Below are 16,820 nucleotides of genomic sequence, written 5' to 3'. Positions count from 1 at the left end.
GGGGTCAGTCAGGGCTCATAGGTGCATACTATCAAACTGCTACCTAATACTGATAATGCTAACCCAAATTGAATTACTTCCAATGGAAATTAAACAAATGTTGGTCCAAAATGTGATTTCCCTATATAAACTATAGTAAAGTTTACCCCCTCCCCAGGGGAAAATGTGAGACCCTAGGGTCAAGAAATTCACAATTTTGGTAGAGCACTTTAAGAACCTTCCATATATGAAGAGAATTTGATTCTACCATATCTGGGGCCTTGAGAAGAAGATTTTTGAAATTTTAGTCTATTTGACCCTTTTTGGCCCCGCCCCTTAGGCCCCTTGGGGCTTGGGACTAAACCGGCCTCTATTTTTGTTGACCTTTGTCCATGGAAGGTCCCTGCAAAATTTCATTGAAATTAGTTTAGGGGTTCTGGAGAAGAAGATTTTTGAAATTTTAGTCAATTTGACCCTTTTTGGCCCCGCCCCTCAGACCCCTGGGGGCTTGGTAATAAATCGGCCACTACTTTTGTTGACCTTTGTCCATAGAAGGTCCCTGCAAAATTTTATTGAAATTGGTTTAGGGGTTTTGGAGAAGAAGTCGAAAATGTAAATTGTTTACGGACGCACGTTGGACGACGACGGACAAAAGGCGATCGCAATATAGTCACTTGAGACTTTGTCTCAGGTGACCTAAAAATGTGTTCAGATGTTCATGAGATATATCTTGTACATAAACTTTGTGCTTCAGACAGATGAGACACTTTGCCCATGACCTTTGACCTTTAACCTTGACATCTAAACAGGTGTAGATTTCTATGTTACGATACCATGATGTAAATATTAACAAAATTTGTCAAGGGTTCATGAAATATCTTATTCTCCCACCCTTCACAGGTGTGTCTTCCGTTTAAGCCAGGAAAGATCAGCTTGTCAACCCCTAGGGGGAGATAACCTCATGCCGATTAGCAAGTGTTCAATTGTGACGTCATTACAATGCGTCACTGGTAATTGTGACGTCATCAAAAGTGAATGACGAAATTCAAACCCCACATGTGTTTTTGTTTACACTACTGTCGGTAGAGTTGTGACTGAAATAATAGGATGGGAGAAAAACAATCATCCCCTATACCTTGAGGGTGTGACAGAGAAATCTCCAACACTCCGGGTGATTTTTTTGGTTGTCTAACCCTCAGCACAGCCTCGGGTTAGACAACCAAAAAACATCACCGCTCAGGTTAGAGATTTCTCTATCACACCCTCAAGGTGGGGGAAGATTCTATTAATCTTATTAGATAACTTTTTAACTTAAAACTGCATGTGATCATGTGCGAACTTTGACCGTGAGCTGTTTTCCGCAGTTCACAAGATAACTTGTACAGTAGCCTTTATACTACACAGATTCACACATGGACGACCTCACAAAGTGATTCCTATATACCCCTCTTACTAGGTGTGTGTGTGGAGGGGGGATACTTACTGATTTCATCCTGTGTAATTTTACATTAGCTTGCAAAAATACCCAGTTCGACTGCACGAAGAGCTGAATTTGCAGTTTTGAAACTGTTAGGTATATGTTGTTAATTAACAAGAAATGTTTGCTGACTTGAATGTGAATACGTGGATTTTATCATATTGCAGAAACCATGAAAATAACACAGCAACAAATACTATCCTTGATACTGTAATCTGTCAATACGGTAAAAAAACTCATAGCGGTAGTCGCACCACTCCAAAACAAATTTAACGAATTACACCCTCAGCATTAGATGATCTTTCTCACCTGGATGTCCGAACAAGATTTCCTTGCAGTCATCAAATGAAGCGGGTCGTTTAGTGATCTTCTCCTTCTGGTCAGAGCCTGACTCTACAGAAATAAAATTTGGAAGAATGCACATCAAGATGACAAGAACGTACTGTAAGCATCTTCCACTTTGACTAGATGGGCAACAAAATACCTGTTTCCTTTGTCAAGCAAAGAGTGCAAATGACACAAAGCCTCGACTCGAGACCACTGAAAATAACTTTCTTAGACAGAATGTGTCAAGTCAGCAAAGTCAGCTGTCAGAAGATATCGAGACATTTCACAAAAGAGCACTCTACTACAACAGGCAGTCAGGTGGATGGATAAAATTTTACCACAAAGGGGGGGGGGGGGGGGGGGGGGGGGAAGGGTACACATATGCAGCAAAAAGTTCCAGCTCCAGGTATTATTGTAAGATGTAATTCTGCACAGCGCATATATATAATGGAGGCACGGTAGTCTAGTGGTAGGACGCTGGGCTCGTGACCAAAGGGTTGCGGGTTCAAGTAACGTCATGGCACTGTGTTGTATCTTTGAAAAAGACTCTGCTTGTTCCAGTCTACTCAGCTGTAAATGAGTATGTGGTTGGGCAGTGCTGGAATTGTTGAATGCAAGCTGTGAGCGCCTAAATGGAGGCACCGGCTGTATGCTCCCCAGGGAGGTTAAAAAGATATTGGCAGGTTGCAGAGGCCCTATAACCACGGATAATAATTTGTGAACTGCTTTGAGACGACCTAAGAACTAGGTTGTGATAAAGCGGTATATAAGAACCTCTAATTATTATGTTGTTCTTATTATTCGTATCATGACAAAAAATGTGGAAATTAAGATTTGAGAATTCAAAACTGTATACAGTAGCGACTTCTAACTCACATCACTGTTACGGCATACTGAAGCAGTTTCGGCTGTTACTTACCCACTCCGCTTCTGTTGAGTAGACAGTTGATACACAAGACCCGGAAACTCTCGTTGTTATTGTTGTAGAAAATCTCTTCAAACAAAATGGGAACCTAAAATACAAATGCAGATAACTGCTTCTTTGAATATGAGCGAAACAATGATGATATTCCACCTGTGACAAGATATGATAGGGTTATGTCCTTATATACCGCCATATATATCCACCCCTTGTACCACCAAACTTGCGTACCACCATCAATTTTGCCATAACCAATTTTCCCAACACTTAACTGCACCGGTTGTACCACCAAACTCAGGTACCACCATATACCATGATGTTTTTAGAACATTCACGTAAATATCCTGTTGTGGGCCCCAGATAACACCATCTTGCTCCATCAAAGAAATTTACCTGTGTTGTTGATTTTGCAGCTGACATGTACATTTCAGTTTAAATTGTTAAAGAGTTGGATACATTTACCACAGTATGGCATTGCCACTATATAACTCTACCAAATCCAATTGGCAGTCATAAAGGCTATGAATGCCATGGACCGATTGTTGACATCATCATTATTATGACATCATAATTGTTACGTTGGATACCACTGACCCTCCCTGGGCGATGGCTGATCTATTCATTGAACAAGCATACAAGATACATACATTATTTGAACTAAATGCTGAATAATAAGTGTAATGGATTTCTTTATGAGATGAACAGATTAAAACTGGACAAAAGGCAAATCCACTTGAATCAAATTTGTCTTTGTCCAGTTGGCATTCATATTGCCTATGAATGTCAACTGACAGCAGTGCAATGCTTAACTGAGCGTCAAAACAAACAGCATAGATCACCCGTCAGGGACAACTCATTGTATCGCGAAACCTGTTGTATCCCCAAGGTGGCAGAGTACAGTAGAAATGGCTTGACCCTAAAAATAAAGGGCATGTCTCGGATAAACATGGATAGCGGATTCATCCTGCACAACACACCTACATATATATATATATATTTATAAACTACCTTTTTAATAGGTGTTTTTTAGAAGAACATTTTTTTTTTCAAAAAGTGATTTCCCCAGATTTGGGACTTCTGAAAACCATGGTTACCACATCAAAAAACACCAAAATATGCAAAAAATCATGATTTTTAACCCAGAATTTGACCCCCGCAAGTAGAATTGTTTTTCTTAAAACCTGTCTGAAATTAAATATCGCCTACTCGGTAACAGAAATACTCACGTTTTAGCATAGGTCATTCCGGTTGATTTTTCACAATATTTACACATGTGCTGAGTACAAAAATAGACTACATGAAAAGCTAGCTTTTGTTGTGTAGACACAGATTCGTAAATGCCCAAAATTGTAGTCTCAAACCAAATTTGACTTTTCTTTTTTTTAAATTATGAAGCCCACATAGTCCACTTCATCATGTATATGCCAATTTTAGTGCTGTTTTTTTTTTTTTAATTTTGATACATGTTATATTACAGGGGTTATTCATTGTATAAAAATATCACCCATGGCCACCGTACGCTACTGTACTCTGCTACCCAAAATGTCCCAAAACGGAAGGTGGCGGTATATCAGGGTTATACTGTACCTATCTTCCCGACACCCTTGGAGTGTTTTTTTTTACGATAAAATCAAAGGCTCTGTACATAACACCCAGAAATTGATAAAAGTAGACTATTCGAAATCCTTTGGGTCCCATTTCAAAACTGCTATAATTGAACCTGATGTAAACATTTATTCCGCTGTAGAAGAACTCACATGGCAGGGGTTTATCAGAGGGTTTTGGAAAACGGACCCTGGGATAAATACGAGAAATACCAACAGCATAAGAACCATATTAGGATTTGAAAGTTCGTTATAACAATACTGCATACATCAAATTAGACTATTTAACTTTTATTCAAGCCTTTCTTTATGACAAAATAATGACTTTGTCCTTCCTACTTGTGCTGTATTCTGAGAACTTGGTCAACTATAAGAATTTATCTTCATTCATGCAGTTATTTTTTTGGTTTCCCAATTGGGAATTTTAAAGGAGCAAAATTGGAAAAATCATACCCTTTTTCAGGTGGGAACGGGTCCTTTAACCGGACTCAAAAAAATCCCCGATATACCCCTGAACGGGGATGACAGTATGAAAATCTAGGAAATACAAACTTTTTTTATATAAATGCTACACAGGCAAAGATTTTTTCAATTTGACCTGAAAAATCCTAACCTAAAACTGACCTGAATTTCAGGTCAATTTCAGGTGAAAATTTCTTGATGTCAATTACAGGTTAACTTTGTGTGAAAAGAGCAAAAATAGTCAATTTCATGTCAAAATTGACCTGAATTTGACCCCGAATTTGAAATCAAGAAATATTGCCTGTGTATGAAAAGGCATTCAGCATATTAGTTCTAGATCTATGATTTCCATTTGTTTCTGCTTGAGATTGGTGATTATAGGGGATTATATTAGATATCACTTACCGTTTTAGTTGGTTCTGTGTCTGTCGGTAAAACGTTGACATTTCCATTGCTAATGGTCAGTTTCTGAAAATTTTAAAAATTTCATACACGTTTAAGAAATTACAAAATTCACCAATTAGGTCTTGGAATAATATGTGATTTAAATTTGGTGTTGATAACTGCCTATTAAGCAGATAGGGTATATATATAGTAGCCTTCTCTTTTTGTCCATTAATTGGTTTGCATCCAGTGGAATCAAAGGTTTGTGTGTTAGAGATACAAATGAGGTAAAAGCTTGTAGATAAGTTTATTTCAACTTATATTAATCACTCTTGTTGGCTAAGATGTTATTTTGTGAGGGTCTTACAAGGTAAATAGGGAGGAAACCGGAGTACCCGGAGAAAGCCCCAAAAGTTTCCCAGTACAACATGTACAGTATATTTGATGGTGAAAACTGTAAGCTGACTGCATATACCTTCAAAGTAGTTTTCTGACATGTTATACCTTGTTAGAAAAGCTCTTGAATTCCTCGCCTCCATCCTGTAACTGTAACACAACGTGCTCCGTGATGTCTTCACGAGAAAAGCTTGGCTCTTTTACCACAGAAGCGTACTTGGGAACACACAACTGAAATCATAGTGACAGAAATAACATTTATATGCCAAGGTTTGGTTTGGTTTTATTTTTTGTTTAACGTCCTATCAACATCTAAGGTCATTTAAGGATGTGCCTGTATGTGTGTTGTGTATGGGTACTTGCATGTGTTTGCAGGAGGCAGGGTATGTTGGTGTATTTGCCTCCCTGTTATAGTGTGGATCTGATGCCAACTTTATAGTGCTATCTCACTGAAATACCATGCTGAAGGCACCTAACACAGCATTCCGGGTGAACCAGTTGTTGCCACTTCCCTAAATTCTTAATGTCAAGCAGGGATTAACAACTACCATTTTGAAGGACTTTGGTATGCCCCGGCCTAGGGACAGAACCCATTGCCTTCCTCAACTTGGCGAATTATTTTTTTTGTCTAGTTTTACATAATCTGAATACTGGCTGTTTCTCCTTGAAAAAAGTGCTTCATTTCTCCAAAATGAAGATAAAATGAGGAATATCTACCAAATTTCCATGAAATTAATGCTATATTTTCCCAATTCATGTAGAAACAGGCTGTTGTAAAATTAAGGTAGAAAAACATTGATTATGGGGTTTTTTAAAGCAAAATATTGAATTATTATTATAATTTATGTAATTATTTTGGTACCCCTGTTTTCAAATAATTTTACACAAATTATTCTTAGAATTAACTTCTGTTCAGAAGAAAATAAATAACTGAACAGTTTAATTACCACTATGATTAGCTATACTTCTGAAACCTCCAATGAAGGAGATCTCCCTAATTCCACATTTCCAATGAGGGAGAAAAAGCGTGAAGCACGACTGAACTGCTTTGCTCAATTCATCTTTCCATTTTTACGTATCAAAATAACTCCAAAAAACAATCATTGATTCAGACACACCTGTTCTGATCATTACACACACCCTGCAGTAACCAGGAGATCATTTGACCACAGGATGTAGATTTGTGTGAGTTTGTGTTAGTTTGGACTTGAATGAGGGAGTTTCAAGGGAGATTGGACGTTTTTGGTCAAAATGAGAGAGTCTCCCTCCTAAAGAGGGAGGTTTGGTAGCTATGCATCTTGGATGGACTTAAGTTTGTATACTTCATGTGCTGTACATCTACATCTGAATGTTACTTTGAAAAACCCGGTCTTTAAAAAGTCCCTTTAATTTTGTATATCATATATATTTTGTTTAAGCATTAAACAGCATTCTGTTCCGTGCTATGGTCCTATAACAGGGAACAAATTTGCAGACAAAATGTATTACGCGCGTTAGCATTTTTAAACGCTATCCACTTTTAAATTCCAATTTGGCGGTGTTTGTTCAGGAGGTAGAACAGCCCATTGAATAAGCTCACGGAATATTTCCGCGTAAAAAAACAGTTTGTGGAAAAGAACACAAAATTATTGATACAATTAATTTCATCAATAAATATTCACTTTTTATAATAGTCTTATGAATCAGTGTTTTTTATTTTTTGTTTTGCTTATCTGCTTGCTAGTACGAAGGAGAATAGCGAGCCGATAGTTAGTCGGGCCCGTAGAGATATCACTACGTCTGTACATGTGTTATGGTCTCATAACATGGAACTGGCTTTGGTAGTGTTATATAGTGGCAACGCATGGCAAATGTAAATATATGAACAAACATATCATAAGATCCTAATGATACATTGAGTTCTGCTTAATATCACATTTGTCACAGGAAAATATGATATTAAGCACAACATGACTTATTTAACAGATGATGTGTTTTTCAGAAGTTGTCCAGCTGTCAAACACTACTACATTTACATTTTTTCAAAACTAAAATATGACAATGCCAAACAAAACCTTAATAGAAATCTTGAAAATTAAAAAAAAAAGCAAGGAACAAAAATGTATGCATAAAATTCACACCCAAACACCCAAAAATGTATATGGAATGAACACAATTTAAATCTTACTGTCCATCGCTTGCTTGTGGCCTCCTCATATACATCCGTAAACTTTGTCGTAAGGGTGACAAAGAACGGGTTGTCATAAATGTCCTCATCATATCTGTCCATCTTTGATGTCCAAAGACTGACCGGTCAAGGGTGTCTGAATTTAACTTTCTTATCACCCCATGACACTGTCCAGTGTTCCAACTGTAACAGAAATGGGAAACACATTGTGGTATAAGCTAAATAAAGCATGTCCTGAAAAATAGGTTTAGTAATGACGTGGGTTATTTTTCTTTAAACATTTTTTTAACACGGACTTTGCCATGCTTAAAATAAATTGATTAAAAAATTAGGACAGGCTAAAAAAGAGTGATTGTCAGAAACCACAGGTGCTGGACACATAAATAGTGGACGGATTAAAGCCATTTTGGTCTCTGTGCAGAATAACATATAGTTAGATAGTAATACAAGAGGCCCAAAGGGCCTGTATCGCTCACCTGGATACCTAAGCAATCATGGCAAACTATTCTCCAAATGAGATCAAGGGAATATGCCAAACCACAAGGCCAATCCTTGTAGCATAGCTATATTAGATTTTTCATGCCCAGCAATTTTATGTATGGTTATGGGGTGGGGATCTCAACTGTTTCCAAGCTTTGACTCAGAAACTAGGTCCCTAGAGTTGTGGCCAGACCCCAGGATCGATTCTAATATTGTAACCGCCTTGGTCTCTTTTTGCCAAGCATTTGTATATATAGTTTTGGAGTGGGGATCTCAACCATTTCAAAGTTATGACCCAGGGGCCAAGTCTGCAAGGGTGGGGCACACCCTCGGATCAATTCTAATATCATGACTGCATTCGCCTCTTTATGCCCAACAATTGTATACAGTATATAGTTTTTGGGTGGGGATATTAACCATTTCAAAGTTATGACCCAGGGGTTAAGTCTCCAAGGGTGGGGCAGTCCCCAAGGCCAACCTGGAAGCATATGTGCAATCATCTCTTTATACTCAGCAATTGTATATATACGGTTATAGGGTGGGGCTCTCAACTGTTTCCAAGCTGTGACTAAGAAACTAGGTCCCTAGGGGTTCGGTCAGACCCCAGGGTCTATTCTGATATCATGATTGCATTCGTCTCTTTATGCCCAGCATTTGTATATATAGTTTTGGGGTGGGGATCTCAACCGTTTTAAAGTTATGGCCCAGGGACTATGTCTCCAAGGGTGGGGCCAGACCCTAGGGACATCCTGGAAGCAAATGTGCATTCTTCTCTTTATACTCAGCAATTGTATATATGGTTATATGGTGGGGATCTCAACCATTTCCAAGTAATACATTTTATTGGCCCCACCCCTTAGCCCGGGGGGTCAGCCCCACCATTTGTACAATTTTGAATCCCTGCCTCCCATGAATACTTCCGACCAAATATGATCAATATCCATGGCATAGTTCTGCAGAAGAAGTCATTTATAGCAATATAACCAAATTGCCCCCTTTTGGCCCCGCCCCTCAGCCCCCTGGGGGGTCAGCCCAACCGTTTGTACAATTTTGAATCTCCACCACCTAGAGATGCTTCCAGTCAAATAAGGTTGATATCCATCACTTAGTTCCAGAGAAGAAGTCACTTAAAGCAGTATAGCCAAATACCCTTTTTGGCCCTGCCCCTCAGCCCCCTGGGGGGTCAGCCACACCATTTGTACAATTTTAAATCCCTGCCTCCCAGGAATGCTTTTGATCAAATATGATTGATATCCAGTGCACAGTTCTACAGAAGAAGTCGTTTGTAGCAATATAGCCAAATTGCCCCCTTTTGGCCCCGCCCCTTAGCCCCCTGGGGAGTCAGCCCCACCATTTGTACAATTTTTAATCACCACCACCTAGGGATGCTTCCAGTCAAATATGGTTGATATCCACTTCTTAGTTCCAGAGAAGAAGTCGCTTAAAGCAATATCGGCAAATTGACCCCTTTTGGCCCCGCCCCTCAGCCCCCTGGGGGTCAGCCCCACCATTTGTACAATTTTGAATCCCCACCACCTAGGGATGCTTCCAGAAAAATTTAATTTAATTCCAACCAGTGCTTAAGAAGAAGAAGTCGTTTAAAGAAATTGTTGACGTACAGACGGACGACGGACGCCACGGTATGGCATAAGCTCACTTTGGTCCTTCGGACCAGGTGAGCTAATAATGTATAGAAGGTAAGGTGTTCAGGAACCAAACCAGTGGTTTTAATGAGTACATCAGGGTATTACATTCAGATTTGAAAGTGGTTTCGGGTATGGGTAGCTGTACAGTACTACTGATTTATTTATTTTCTTCATGGTCTTTGGTCACTGGCGACTTGCAGTTATATACCTTTACTATTACATATCTTATTACTTATAGTATCATATTACTATTGGTGTGTTTCTCAGAGACTGGAAACATTAATTGTAACTATTTTTAAAACACTCTAATAATAATAATATTTATTCAGGTAAATGTTTTTTCTTTTCTTTATTTAAATGATATTTTTTTACAGCAGCTTATGCACTTCTATTCCGGATCATCCTTGCTTATCTACTGAGATGTTTTATCTATGTCAACAGTGCTTATCTTAATGTTTGAGACCATCTCGGACTGGTCGAGAAAGTTTCCGACCTGTTCAGCTGTGGCAGACGGGGTTGATCCCTTAGGGGCGATGACACCTGTCGAACCGCGGTGTCCTCTTACAGTCAGCTGACAGTTACACTGGCAGCGTTCACTCGAGACGGTCCACAGATGTAAGACGATCACGTCTGTAACATCACGTGCGTCAAACACCTGTAGAAGAAAAAAAAACATTTGTAAAGATCGATTTTCCACTAAATTTTGTATTGACATTTCCAACCCTATCACCAAATAAATATACGTCAGTCCAAAAATAAATACAAATGTATGCAGGTGCCAACATGCGACATCATTCTGCTAATGTTTACGTGTATATGGGCTGCAACTGTCCTTGACGGGCACTGTCAGTGAGTTATATACTTTCGAATCGCACCTTGTTCTCTTTTCTGCTCGAAGTAATTTTCTTTCCTTCTCAGAAAAGATGGAAGCTCAAGGTAGACAACTCTTGTGTCGCATATCAAGCAGACGTCATGTCTAACGTAGGCATAACGTAAGGCCTAAACCAGAGACGTATATTTACGTCTCTGCCTCATCCCACATCATTCCTTTTCGCCATAGCAAAAAATAGTTTTCGGGTCTTAAACAACATTATTTTAGCTAAAAATCAATATTCTAAGAGTTTTAAGAGCCCATATTACTCGGAGGAAAAAAGTCACAGAAATAGACCGTAAAAACTGAGTGTTTTCAGATATTTTCAAAACACAATAAAAACAATACAAAAAACTTCAAACTCATTCGTTTCTCTCTACATCACAAAACATGTTTTTTTCTGAACATTTTGAAATATTGTACTGAACTGGGGACTGCTGGTCCAAACTAGCCTAAATTCACGGTTTAAAAGTCTGCTTAATTTTTCGGTAGCAATTTTTAAGTTAAAGTGAAATTTGTTCCGATTTCTCTGTTTCCGATCGGCAAAAATGCCAAAAATGATAAATAAACTAGAGTGGGTTTTTTTTTAACAAAAACATATGTCTCCCCTTATATTAGCCAGTATTCCCCCCTTCTCTTGCAAAATAAAAATGTGCCGATAAAGTGAAATAAACGTGTACTACCTACTATTTTTTTTAATGCATGGATGAATACATGCATTTAAAAAGTTATGACTTAACAGGCCCTAAAAGTTTATTTTTAGATAGTTTAAACATATTTTATTGCATTAAAATACACCAATAGGACAAGGCACGCGTTAAAATCCTCTCTCCTCAACGATAATTACAGAAATTGTGAAAGCCACAACACAGCTGTGGCAATATTGTTAGTTTAACGAAATGTTTGTGTAATGTTGGTAAATACATAAAATACGTACTACTGAAACTTTATTTTGTTTTAATTTAGAAGTTAAGAGCAAAGAAAAAAATCCGTCATTGTCACAGTGGGAAAACCACAAGGAAAAAGAGAGAACGGAAGCAGACGTTTGAAACACGAAAGCCATTTTAACTATGCATTAAGGATGTACGTACACCTCTGAGAAGTCAAAATTTTCCTGTTTTAAACTTTTTTTCTTATATGGACATTTGGAAAAAGGAGTTAATGGCAAGGTAGAAAATGCAAAAAAAATATATATGTCCGTGCTATGATCGGTCAAAGATACCAATTGAACACGACATGTGATTTTAGGTGATTTTTTGGGTTTTGACCATTTGCAGAACAAATTCATACAATTTCTTCCAGGTGTGTTATCAGATATGTATGAATGTTTGTAGAATTGATGAAAATATTATTTTCTTTTAAATTATGGAAGCAAAATTTCTTAATCTTATTCTGTTAGACCCAAACTGCTGTATACGTTTTAATTTTGAAGTTCAATCGCAGTCAAACAGTGCCCCTTGATAGGCCCTTCGATGGGGCCAATACAAATCTTCTGATGTTGGAAACAAACGTTAAAAACGTCCTATTCTGCAGAGCCAATGATGATGTGCCAGGCCCTGAGTGGGTTTTTTGGTTGATTAACAGGACCAGGAACCATTTTCAGAACGTCCCTTATTTATAAATTTCAAGTGATCGACGTTTTCTTTAAGTAATACTTTCCTTGGGAAATTCTAAATTTCAGGAACTGGCATGAAACTGGGGCCCGAGGTCAAACTAGCCTGAATCAAGCGAGAATCGCCAGAGCCGTATTTAACCTTATAATCACGCCTCTGTGCCAATGTACCAAATGTCCAAGAGAGTTGGTAACATTATACCAAAGTTTTATGTGAAATAAAACATTCATAGATTCGATGTCAAAATTCATTAAAACTGCACAAATTTTTTTTATTTAGTCTACTACAAATGTAGCTCGTATTTGAATCTTGTTGCTAAACGACAGACCAACAAATATTGGTTAGTAACACGTGATTTTTGAACTAAAATAAGATAGAAAACGAAACACTGTGAGGTAAAATTTCTAACATTTTATTCACAATCTTTAATGTTTAATTATATTAAATATATATAAGTAGTCATATCTATCATTCAACACCTCTCAAACCGTCACATTTACACAAGGATTCAAAACCATTCACGCAAAAAATAAATCCTTAAATTGTCCAGCACTTTTTATATCATGATTTCAACAAAGGTCCGAATTTTCAATCGATTGCATCAGATATAAATAAATAAAGATATGAGCAATTAGCAGCAAAACTTTTTTAAATAACATATTTGATGTTAATATAGCATGAAATAAGTTAATTAAACATTAATAATAAGAAAAATGTGTATAGAAAAAATTAACAAATATAATTAAAAAAAATGATGTTGAGCAAAACAGTTGAAAATTCAGAAGCATTGTTATAACTCAGCTTTCATGTAACTCGCCATCATTTACAGTTTTCATAACCTTGCTTTTAATGCTGTTTTGAATTTCTGGTAAAAAAATGTCTAAAAATTGTGACTCTATCCACACATAGGGGCGACAACTCTTCCGCGTTTGACGAGAGTGGCTGGGCGCCTCTTTTTGGTAGGGAAGATACTGGGGAGTAGCTGTTCCCGGGGCCCAGGGGATGGGTTTCTGATAGGACGCCTGTTCTTCACTGGAATAACACTGTCGGCTACGCAAACATCTCTGTAAAAACAATGTAAAACTTAAAATTATAGTCACCCATACACATTCACTTATTCACCCCTTAAATTTTATAATGAACTATTCCAACCTTTGAATTGGAGGAGTTCAAATGTGTCTTCAGGGGTGAATGATTTAAAGATCTATATGGAACCTAAATTAAAGTCAATCTATTTTCATAGATTTCAATGTCAAGGAAAATGTTCAGTTACTTTGAAAAAAATACCCCATGCATCAACAACATCGAGGTAATTTTTATTTTGAAGTGCAAGCGAAAGGCAGCCTGTAAATAACTGAAGCTAATAGCAACATTCCTCTCCTCTAAATAACTAAGAATAACTGATAAATGTACCTACCTACAGCCGTACATCATTGTTAGCATACTACTGGATTCCGTGTCTGTAATAAAAGTTTAAATTCAGTTAATTAAACGTAAGTTTTTCAATTATTTTCCTGTCAAGAAATGCAAATATCACGCAATAATGCCTTTAACAGACTCTAGATCACAGGGACCTGATAATTTGTTACAGCTATATTTGGACAAAAAATAAGGTGTTCAGAATAATTTTACATGTTTAAGGGGTTTAGATCGACTTTCGATAAAAATGACACCCCCAATGATCATATATTTGAGATATTGGGGGTGTCATTTTTTCCGAAAGTCGATCTTAACCCCTTAAACATGTAGAATTACTCCTAACACCTTAGTTTAGGTCCAAATATAGCTGTAACAAATTATCAGGTCCCTGTTCTCTAGATGTGTGTATTGATCAACCACTTCCCATCTTTTGCAACATAAGCGGAATGCATAAACAATGTGTCCGGCCCATGTGTGAATATTGGTTAACTTTGAAACTTGGATTGAATTACTTATACCACAAAAGTAACTGCATATGTTTGATATGAAAATAACGTCTTACTTTCATGGAAGACTGGCATGTGAACGGCCTTGACCGGACGAGGGCCTGGTCGAGCAGATTTTGGTATAGCATTCTTCCTAGGGTCCACCATAGGGGCCAGTATGTTCTTGTTGACGGGAAAGGGACTTGGCGCCAGTTGTTCTCTGGGTCCTGGGGCTGGGTACCTTATTGGGCTGAGGATAGAACCGAAGTGTAATGTGAATCGTTCACACGATGTATGTACCACTATGACAATTGACACCTAAATTTTCCAGAAAAGTTCAGAAGACAATTGGCATTCATCCATTTTAAACTCACCATATCATATAGTCACTACTGTTATTAAAATTACCATATAATATCTAATAAACATCTAAGTTAGCTGTCTGAAAGTACAGTTAGTCAACAACACATATTCCCGTTTTGACAATATCTACATACTTTGTATTGTTTGCCGCTTCAGGCAGAGACATTCTAGTCGGCTGATCCGTGACAGTAGTCTTCACATCTTATAAAAAAAACACCACAATTCACACATAAAACAACAAAACAAAACAAAAACAAAGAACAATCAAACAAGAAATTTCATCACAGAATCGATATTACTCGTTTAAGAACCTATACAGGACCGAAATTTGGTCCGAAACCTCACAAAATGATAAAGAATTTTTTTCTCGATATTCTCTAATTCCTAATTGAAAAAATACGAATATAAATAAGCAAGAACACTGAATGAACGAAAAATGAAATTTCAAACGAACGACAAACCATTTAGCCAAAAGAAACGTGTAAGAATGTGACTTTGACTTACTTTCCTTGTGAATGAGCATGTGTTTAGCCTTGACCGGACGAGGTCCTGCACGAGCAGGTTTTGGTACAGCATTTTTCTTTGGGTTCACCACAGGGGCCAGTTTGTTTTTGTTGACGGGAAACGGACTAGGCGCCAATTGTTCTCTGGGTCCTGGGGCTGGGTACCTTATAGGACTGAAGATGGAACGGTCGTTTGTAAATTAAACGTAAGTATATGTCTTTAGTACTTTAGGCACTTTACAATTGAAAATATTCAAATCAAAGAATCTGTAAGTTGGAATTTTCAATTATAATTGTAACGATTGTAATTGTCATAGAAATCACGTAAGTTAACCTTTTTTACCATAAAAAACAATCCCGTTCGGTTTTTTTCTTTCTTTTAAATAGCTTTTGTGACCCATATTTCTAGCTACAATACATAGTGATATGTGATACAGATACAAAACCTCTTTTAAACATATACATACTTGGCATTGACTGCTTGTTTTCGAGATGAGTTTGTCGACTGATCTGTGAAAGTTGCTTCCACAGCTAGTAAAAATAAAAGCACAAGAAGAAAAATGTAAACAGTAAGATTTCTCTATAAATATTTATGACAGAAACACGCATACAACTTGCTTTGGATTTAGTAACGTAAACGGATATTCACAATTAATATTTACCATTGCAAGTGGCTTGTTTACGAATAGCATTTTCCTCCCTATCGAACGATGTCTCTCCAGTTCTTGGAGTAGGGCAATACCAGGGAAATGCTGGGTCAACAGTCTTACGAAAATCACCAGAACCATTTTTAGCATCATGCTGTGTCTTATGTGTCTCAGAGTCTTGTGAAGATCCATATTTTGCCTCGTATGTGTTTAATTTCTGGGCATGGACTCTGTGACGTCTTTGTAACCTGGCTGTTTCAGGTTTTGGCCCCTTTGGGGGAGTTGGGACAATGTCAAAGGTGCTGATGTCAGCGAAATCGATCTTATTTTTGGCACCTGAACAGAATAATGAAATATACAGTTGGTCGTATGCATTTACATAAAATAATGATTCTTAATAACCCTTTTCAAACAATAATTGAGCAATGACAGTCGATTCAATCACATGGATTCGTTACAAATGTCAGAAATACACATATGCTTCACTGATATGGGTCACAGCACACATGTGTTATGTGTATTTCAGACATTTGTAACGAACCCCTGTGAGTGTGAGTGTGATTCAATTTGGCTTTATATTTCAAGAACGTATTCACAAAGTAATGAGTGTCAGTCATGTGATTTATCAAATTTTGTGTCATTTATACACTTACTTTCCATTCTGTGTGTGCGAAGCGCCTTCTTAATGGTTGATACTTCCATTTTTTGATAAAAGATTGTTGAGAGAATATTCTGACAGCTGCTACAAATGTCGTCGTTTCGTAGCTACCGCCGCTAAAACTCACGTGAGCGAACAATTGATAATACGCTCTCTTGATTGGTTGAATAATCACGTGGACAGGCAATCGTTTTTGATTGGCTGAAACAATGTCGATTCCAAAAAGACGTCCGGCAATAAATCCGGATAATAAAGCTGGTTGTGAAAAGGTGGGCCGACTTTTACAAATTTTATAACGAAGTACCACATGGATATACATATGGAACCAGATGATTTATTGTATATATTAAACAAGCTTTCAGGCAATGAAACATGAAAGTATTCACTAGTGATACTGAAATGATCGCTAAGGAGATG

At 37.5% G+C, this 16,820-nt stretch overlaps 2 protein-coding genes across 4 annotated transcripts in view; both read right to left on the bottom strand.

Moving 5' to 3' along the window:
* Positions 1-10,745, bottom strand: part of LOC110463513 (ankyrin repeat domain-containing protein 27-like) — a 75,007-nt gene extending 64,262 nt beyond the window's left edge. For all 3 annotated transcript variants that reach the window (XM_021518156.1, XM_021518164.1, XM_021518171.1), the window contains exons 1-7: positions 10,655-10,745; positions 10,338-10,499; positions 7,719-7,901; positions 5,660-5,782; positions 5,177-5,239; positions 2,703-2,796; positions 1,766-1,849 (exon numbers count right to left, since the gene is read on the bottom strand). In XM_021518156.1, coding sequence (XP_021373831.1) covers positions 1,766-1,849; positions 2,703-2,796; positions 5,177-5,239; positions 5,660-5,782; positions 7,719-7,820 — 466 coding nt within the window. In that variant the 5' untranslated portion in view covers positions 7,821-7,901; positions 10,338-10,499; positions 10,655-10,745. The remainder of the gene's footprint in view (positions 1-1,765; positions 1,850-2,702; positions 2,797-5,176; positions 5,240-5,659; positions 5,783-7,718; positions 7,902-10,337; positions 10,500-10,654) is intronic.
* A 2,298-nt stretch (positions 10,746-13,043) lies between these two features.
* LOC110463406 (skin secretory protein xP2-like) lies at positions 13,044-16,496 on the bottom strand. The gene is made up of 8 exons (XM_021517985.1): positions 16,399-16,496; positions 15,761-16,081; positions 15,566-15,629; positions 15,100-15,272; positions 14,730-14,796; positions 14,310-14,482; positions 13,746-13,788; positions 13,044-13,392 (listed from the first exon to the last, which is right to left on the bottom strand). The coding sequence occupies exons 1-8, from the start codon at positions 16,445-16,447 to the stop codon at positions 13,224-13,226; spliced, it is 1,059 nt and encodes a 352-aa protein (XP_021373660.1). The 5' UTR covers positions 16,448-16,496; the 3' UTR covers positions 13,044-13,223.
* Positions 16,497-16,820: the final 324 nt, after the last annotated feature.

The sequence above is a fragment of the Mizuhopecten yessoensis genome, unplaced genomic scaffold (assembly GCF_002113885.1).
Source record: "Mizuhopecten yessoensis strain PY_sf001 unplaced genomic scaffold, ASM211388v2 scaffold1511, whole genome shotgun sequence".
Lineage (NCBI taxonomy): Eukaryota > Metazoa > Mollusca > Bivalvia > Pectinida > Pectinidae > Mizuhopecten > Mizuhopecten yessoensis.
The sequence above is the reverse complement of the archived record's forward strand: the minus strand, read 5'-3'. Positions and strand labels throughout refer to the sequence as shown.

Excerpts from the sequence above, each read along its gene's own strand:
- LOC110463406 (XM_021517985.1), bottom strand. The coding sequence starts at position 16,447 with ATGGAAGTATCAACCATTAAGAAGGCGCTTCGCACACACAGAATGGAA. Across the intron at positions 14,483-14,729 it reads GAAGCGGCAAACAATACAAA|CCCAATAAGGTACCCAGCCC; the intron begins GTATGTAGATAT and ends TTCTATCCTCAG. Across the intron at positions 13,789-14,309 it reads CATGCCAGTCTTCCATGAAA|ACACGGAATCCAGTAGTATG; the intron begins GTAAGACGTTAT and ends CTTTTATTACAG.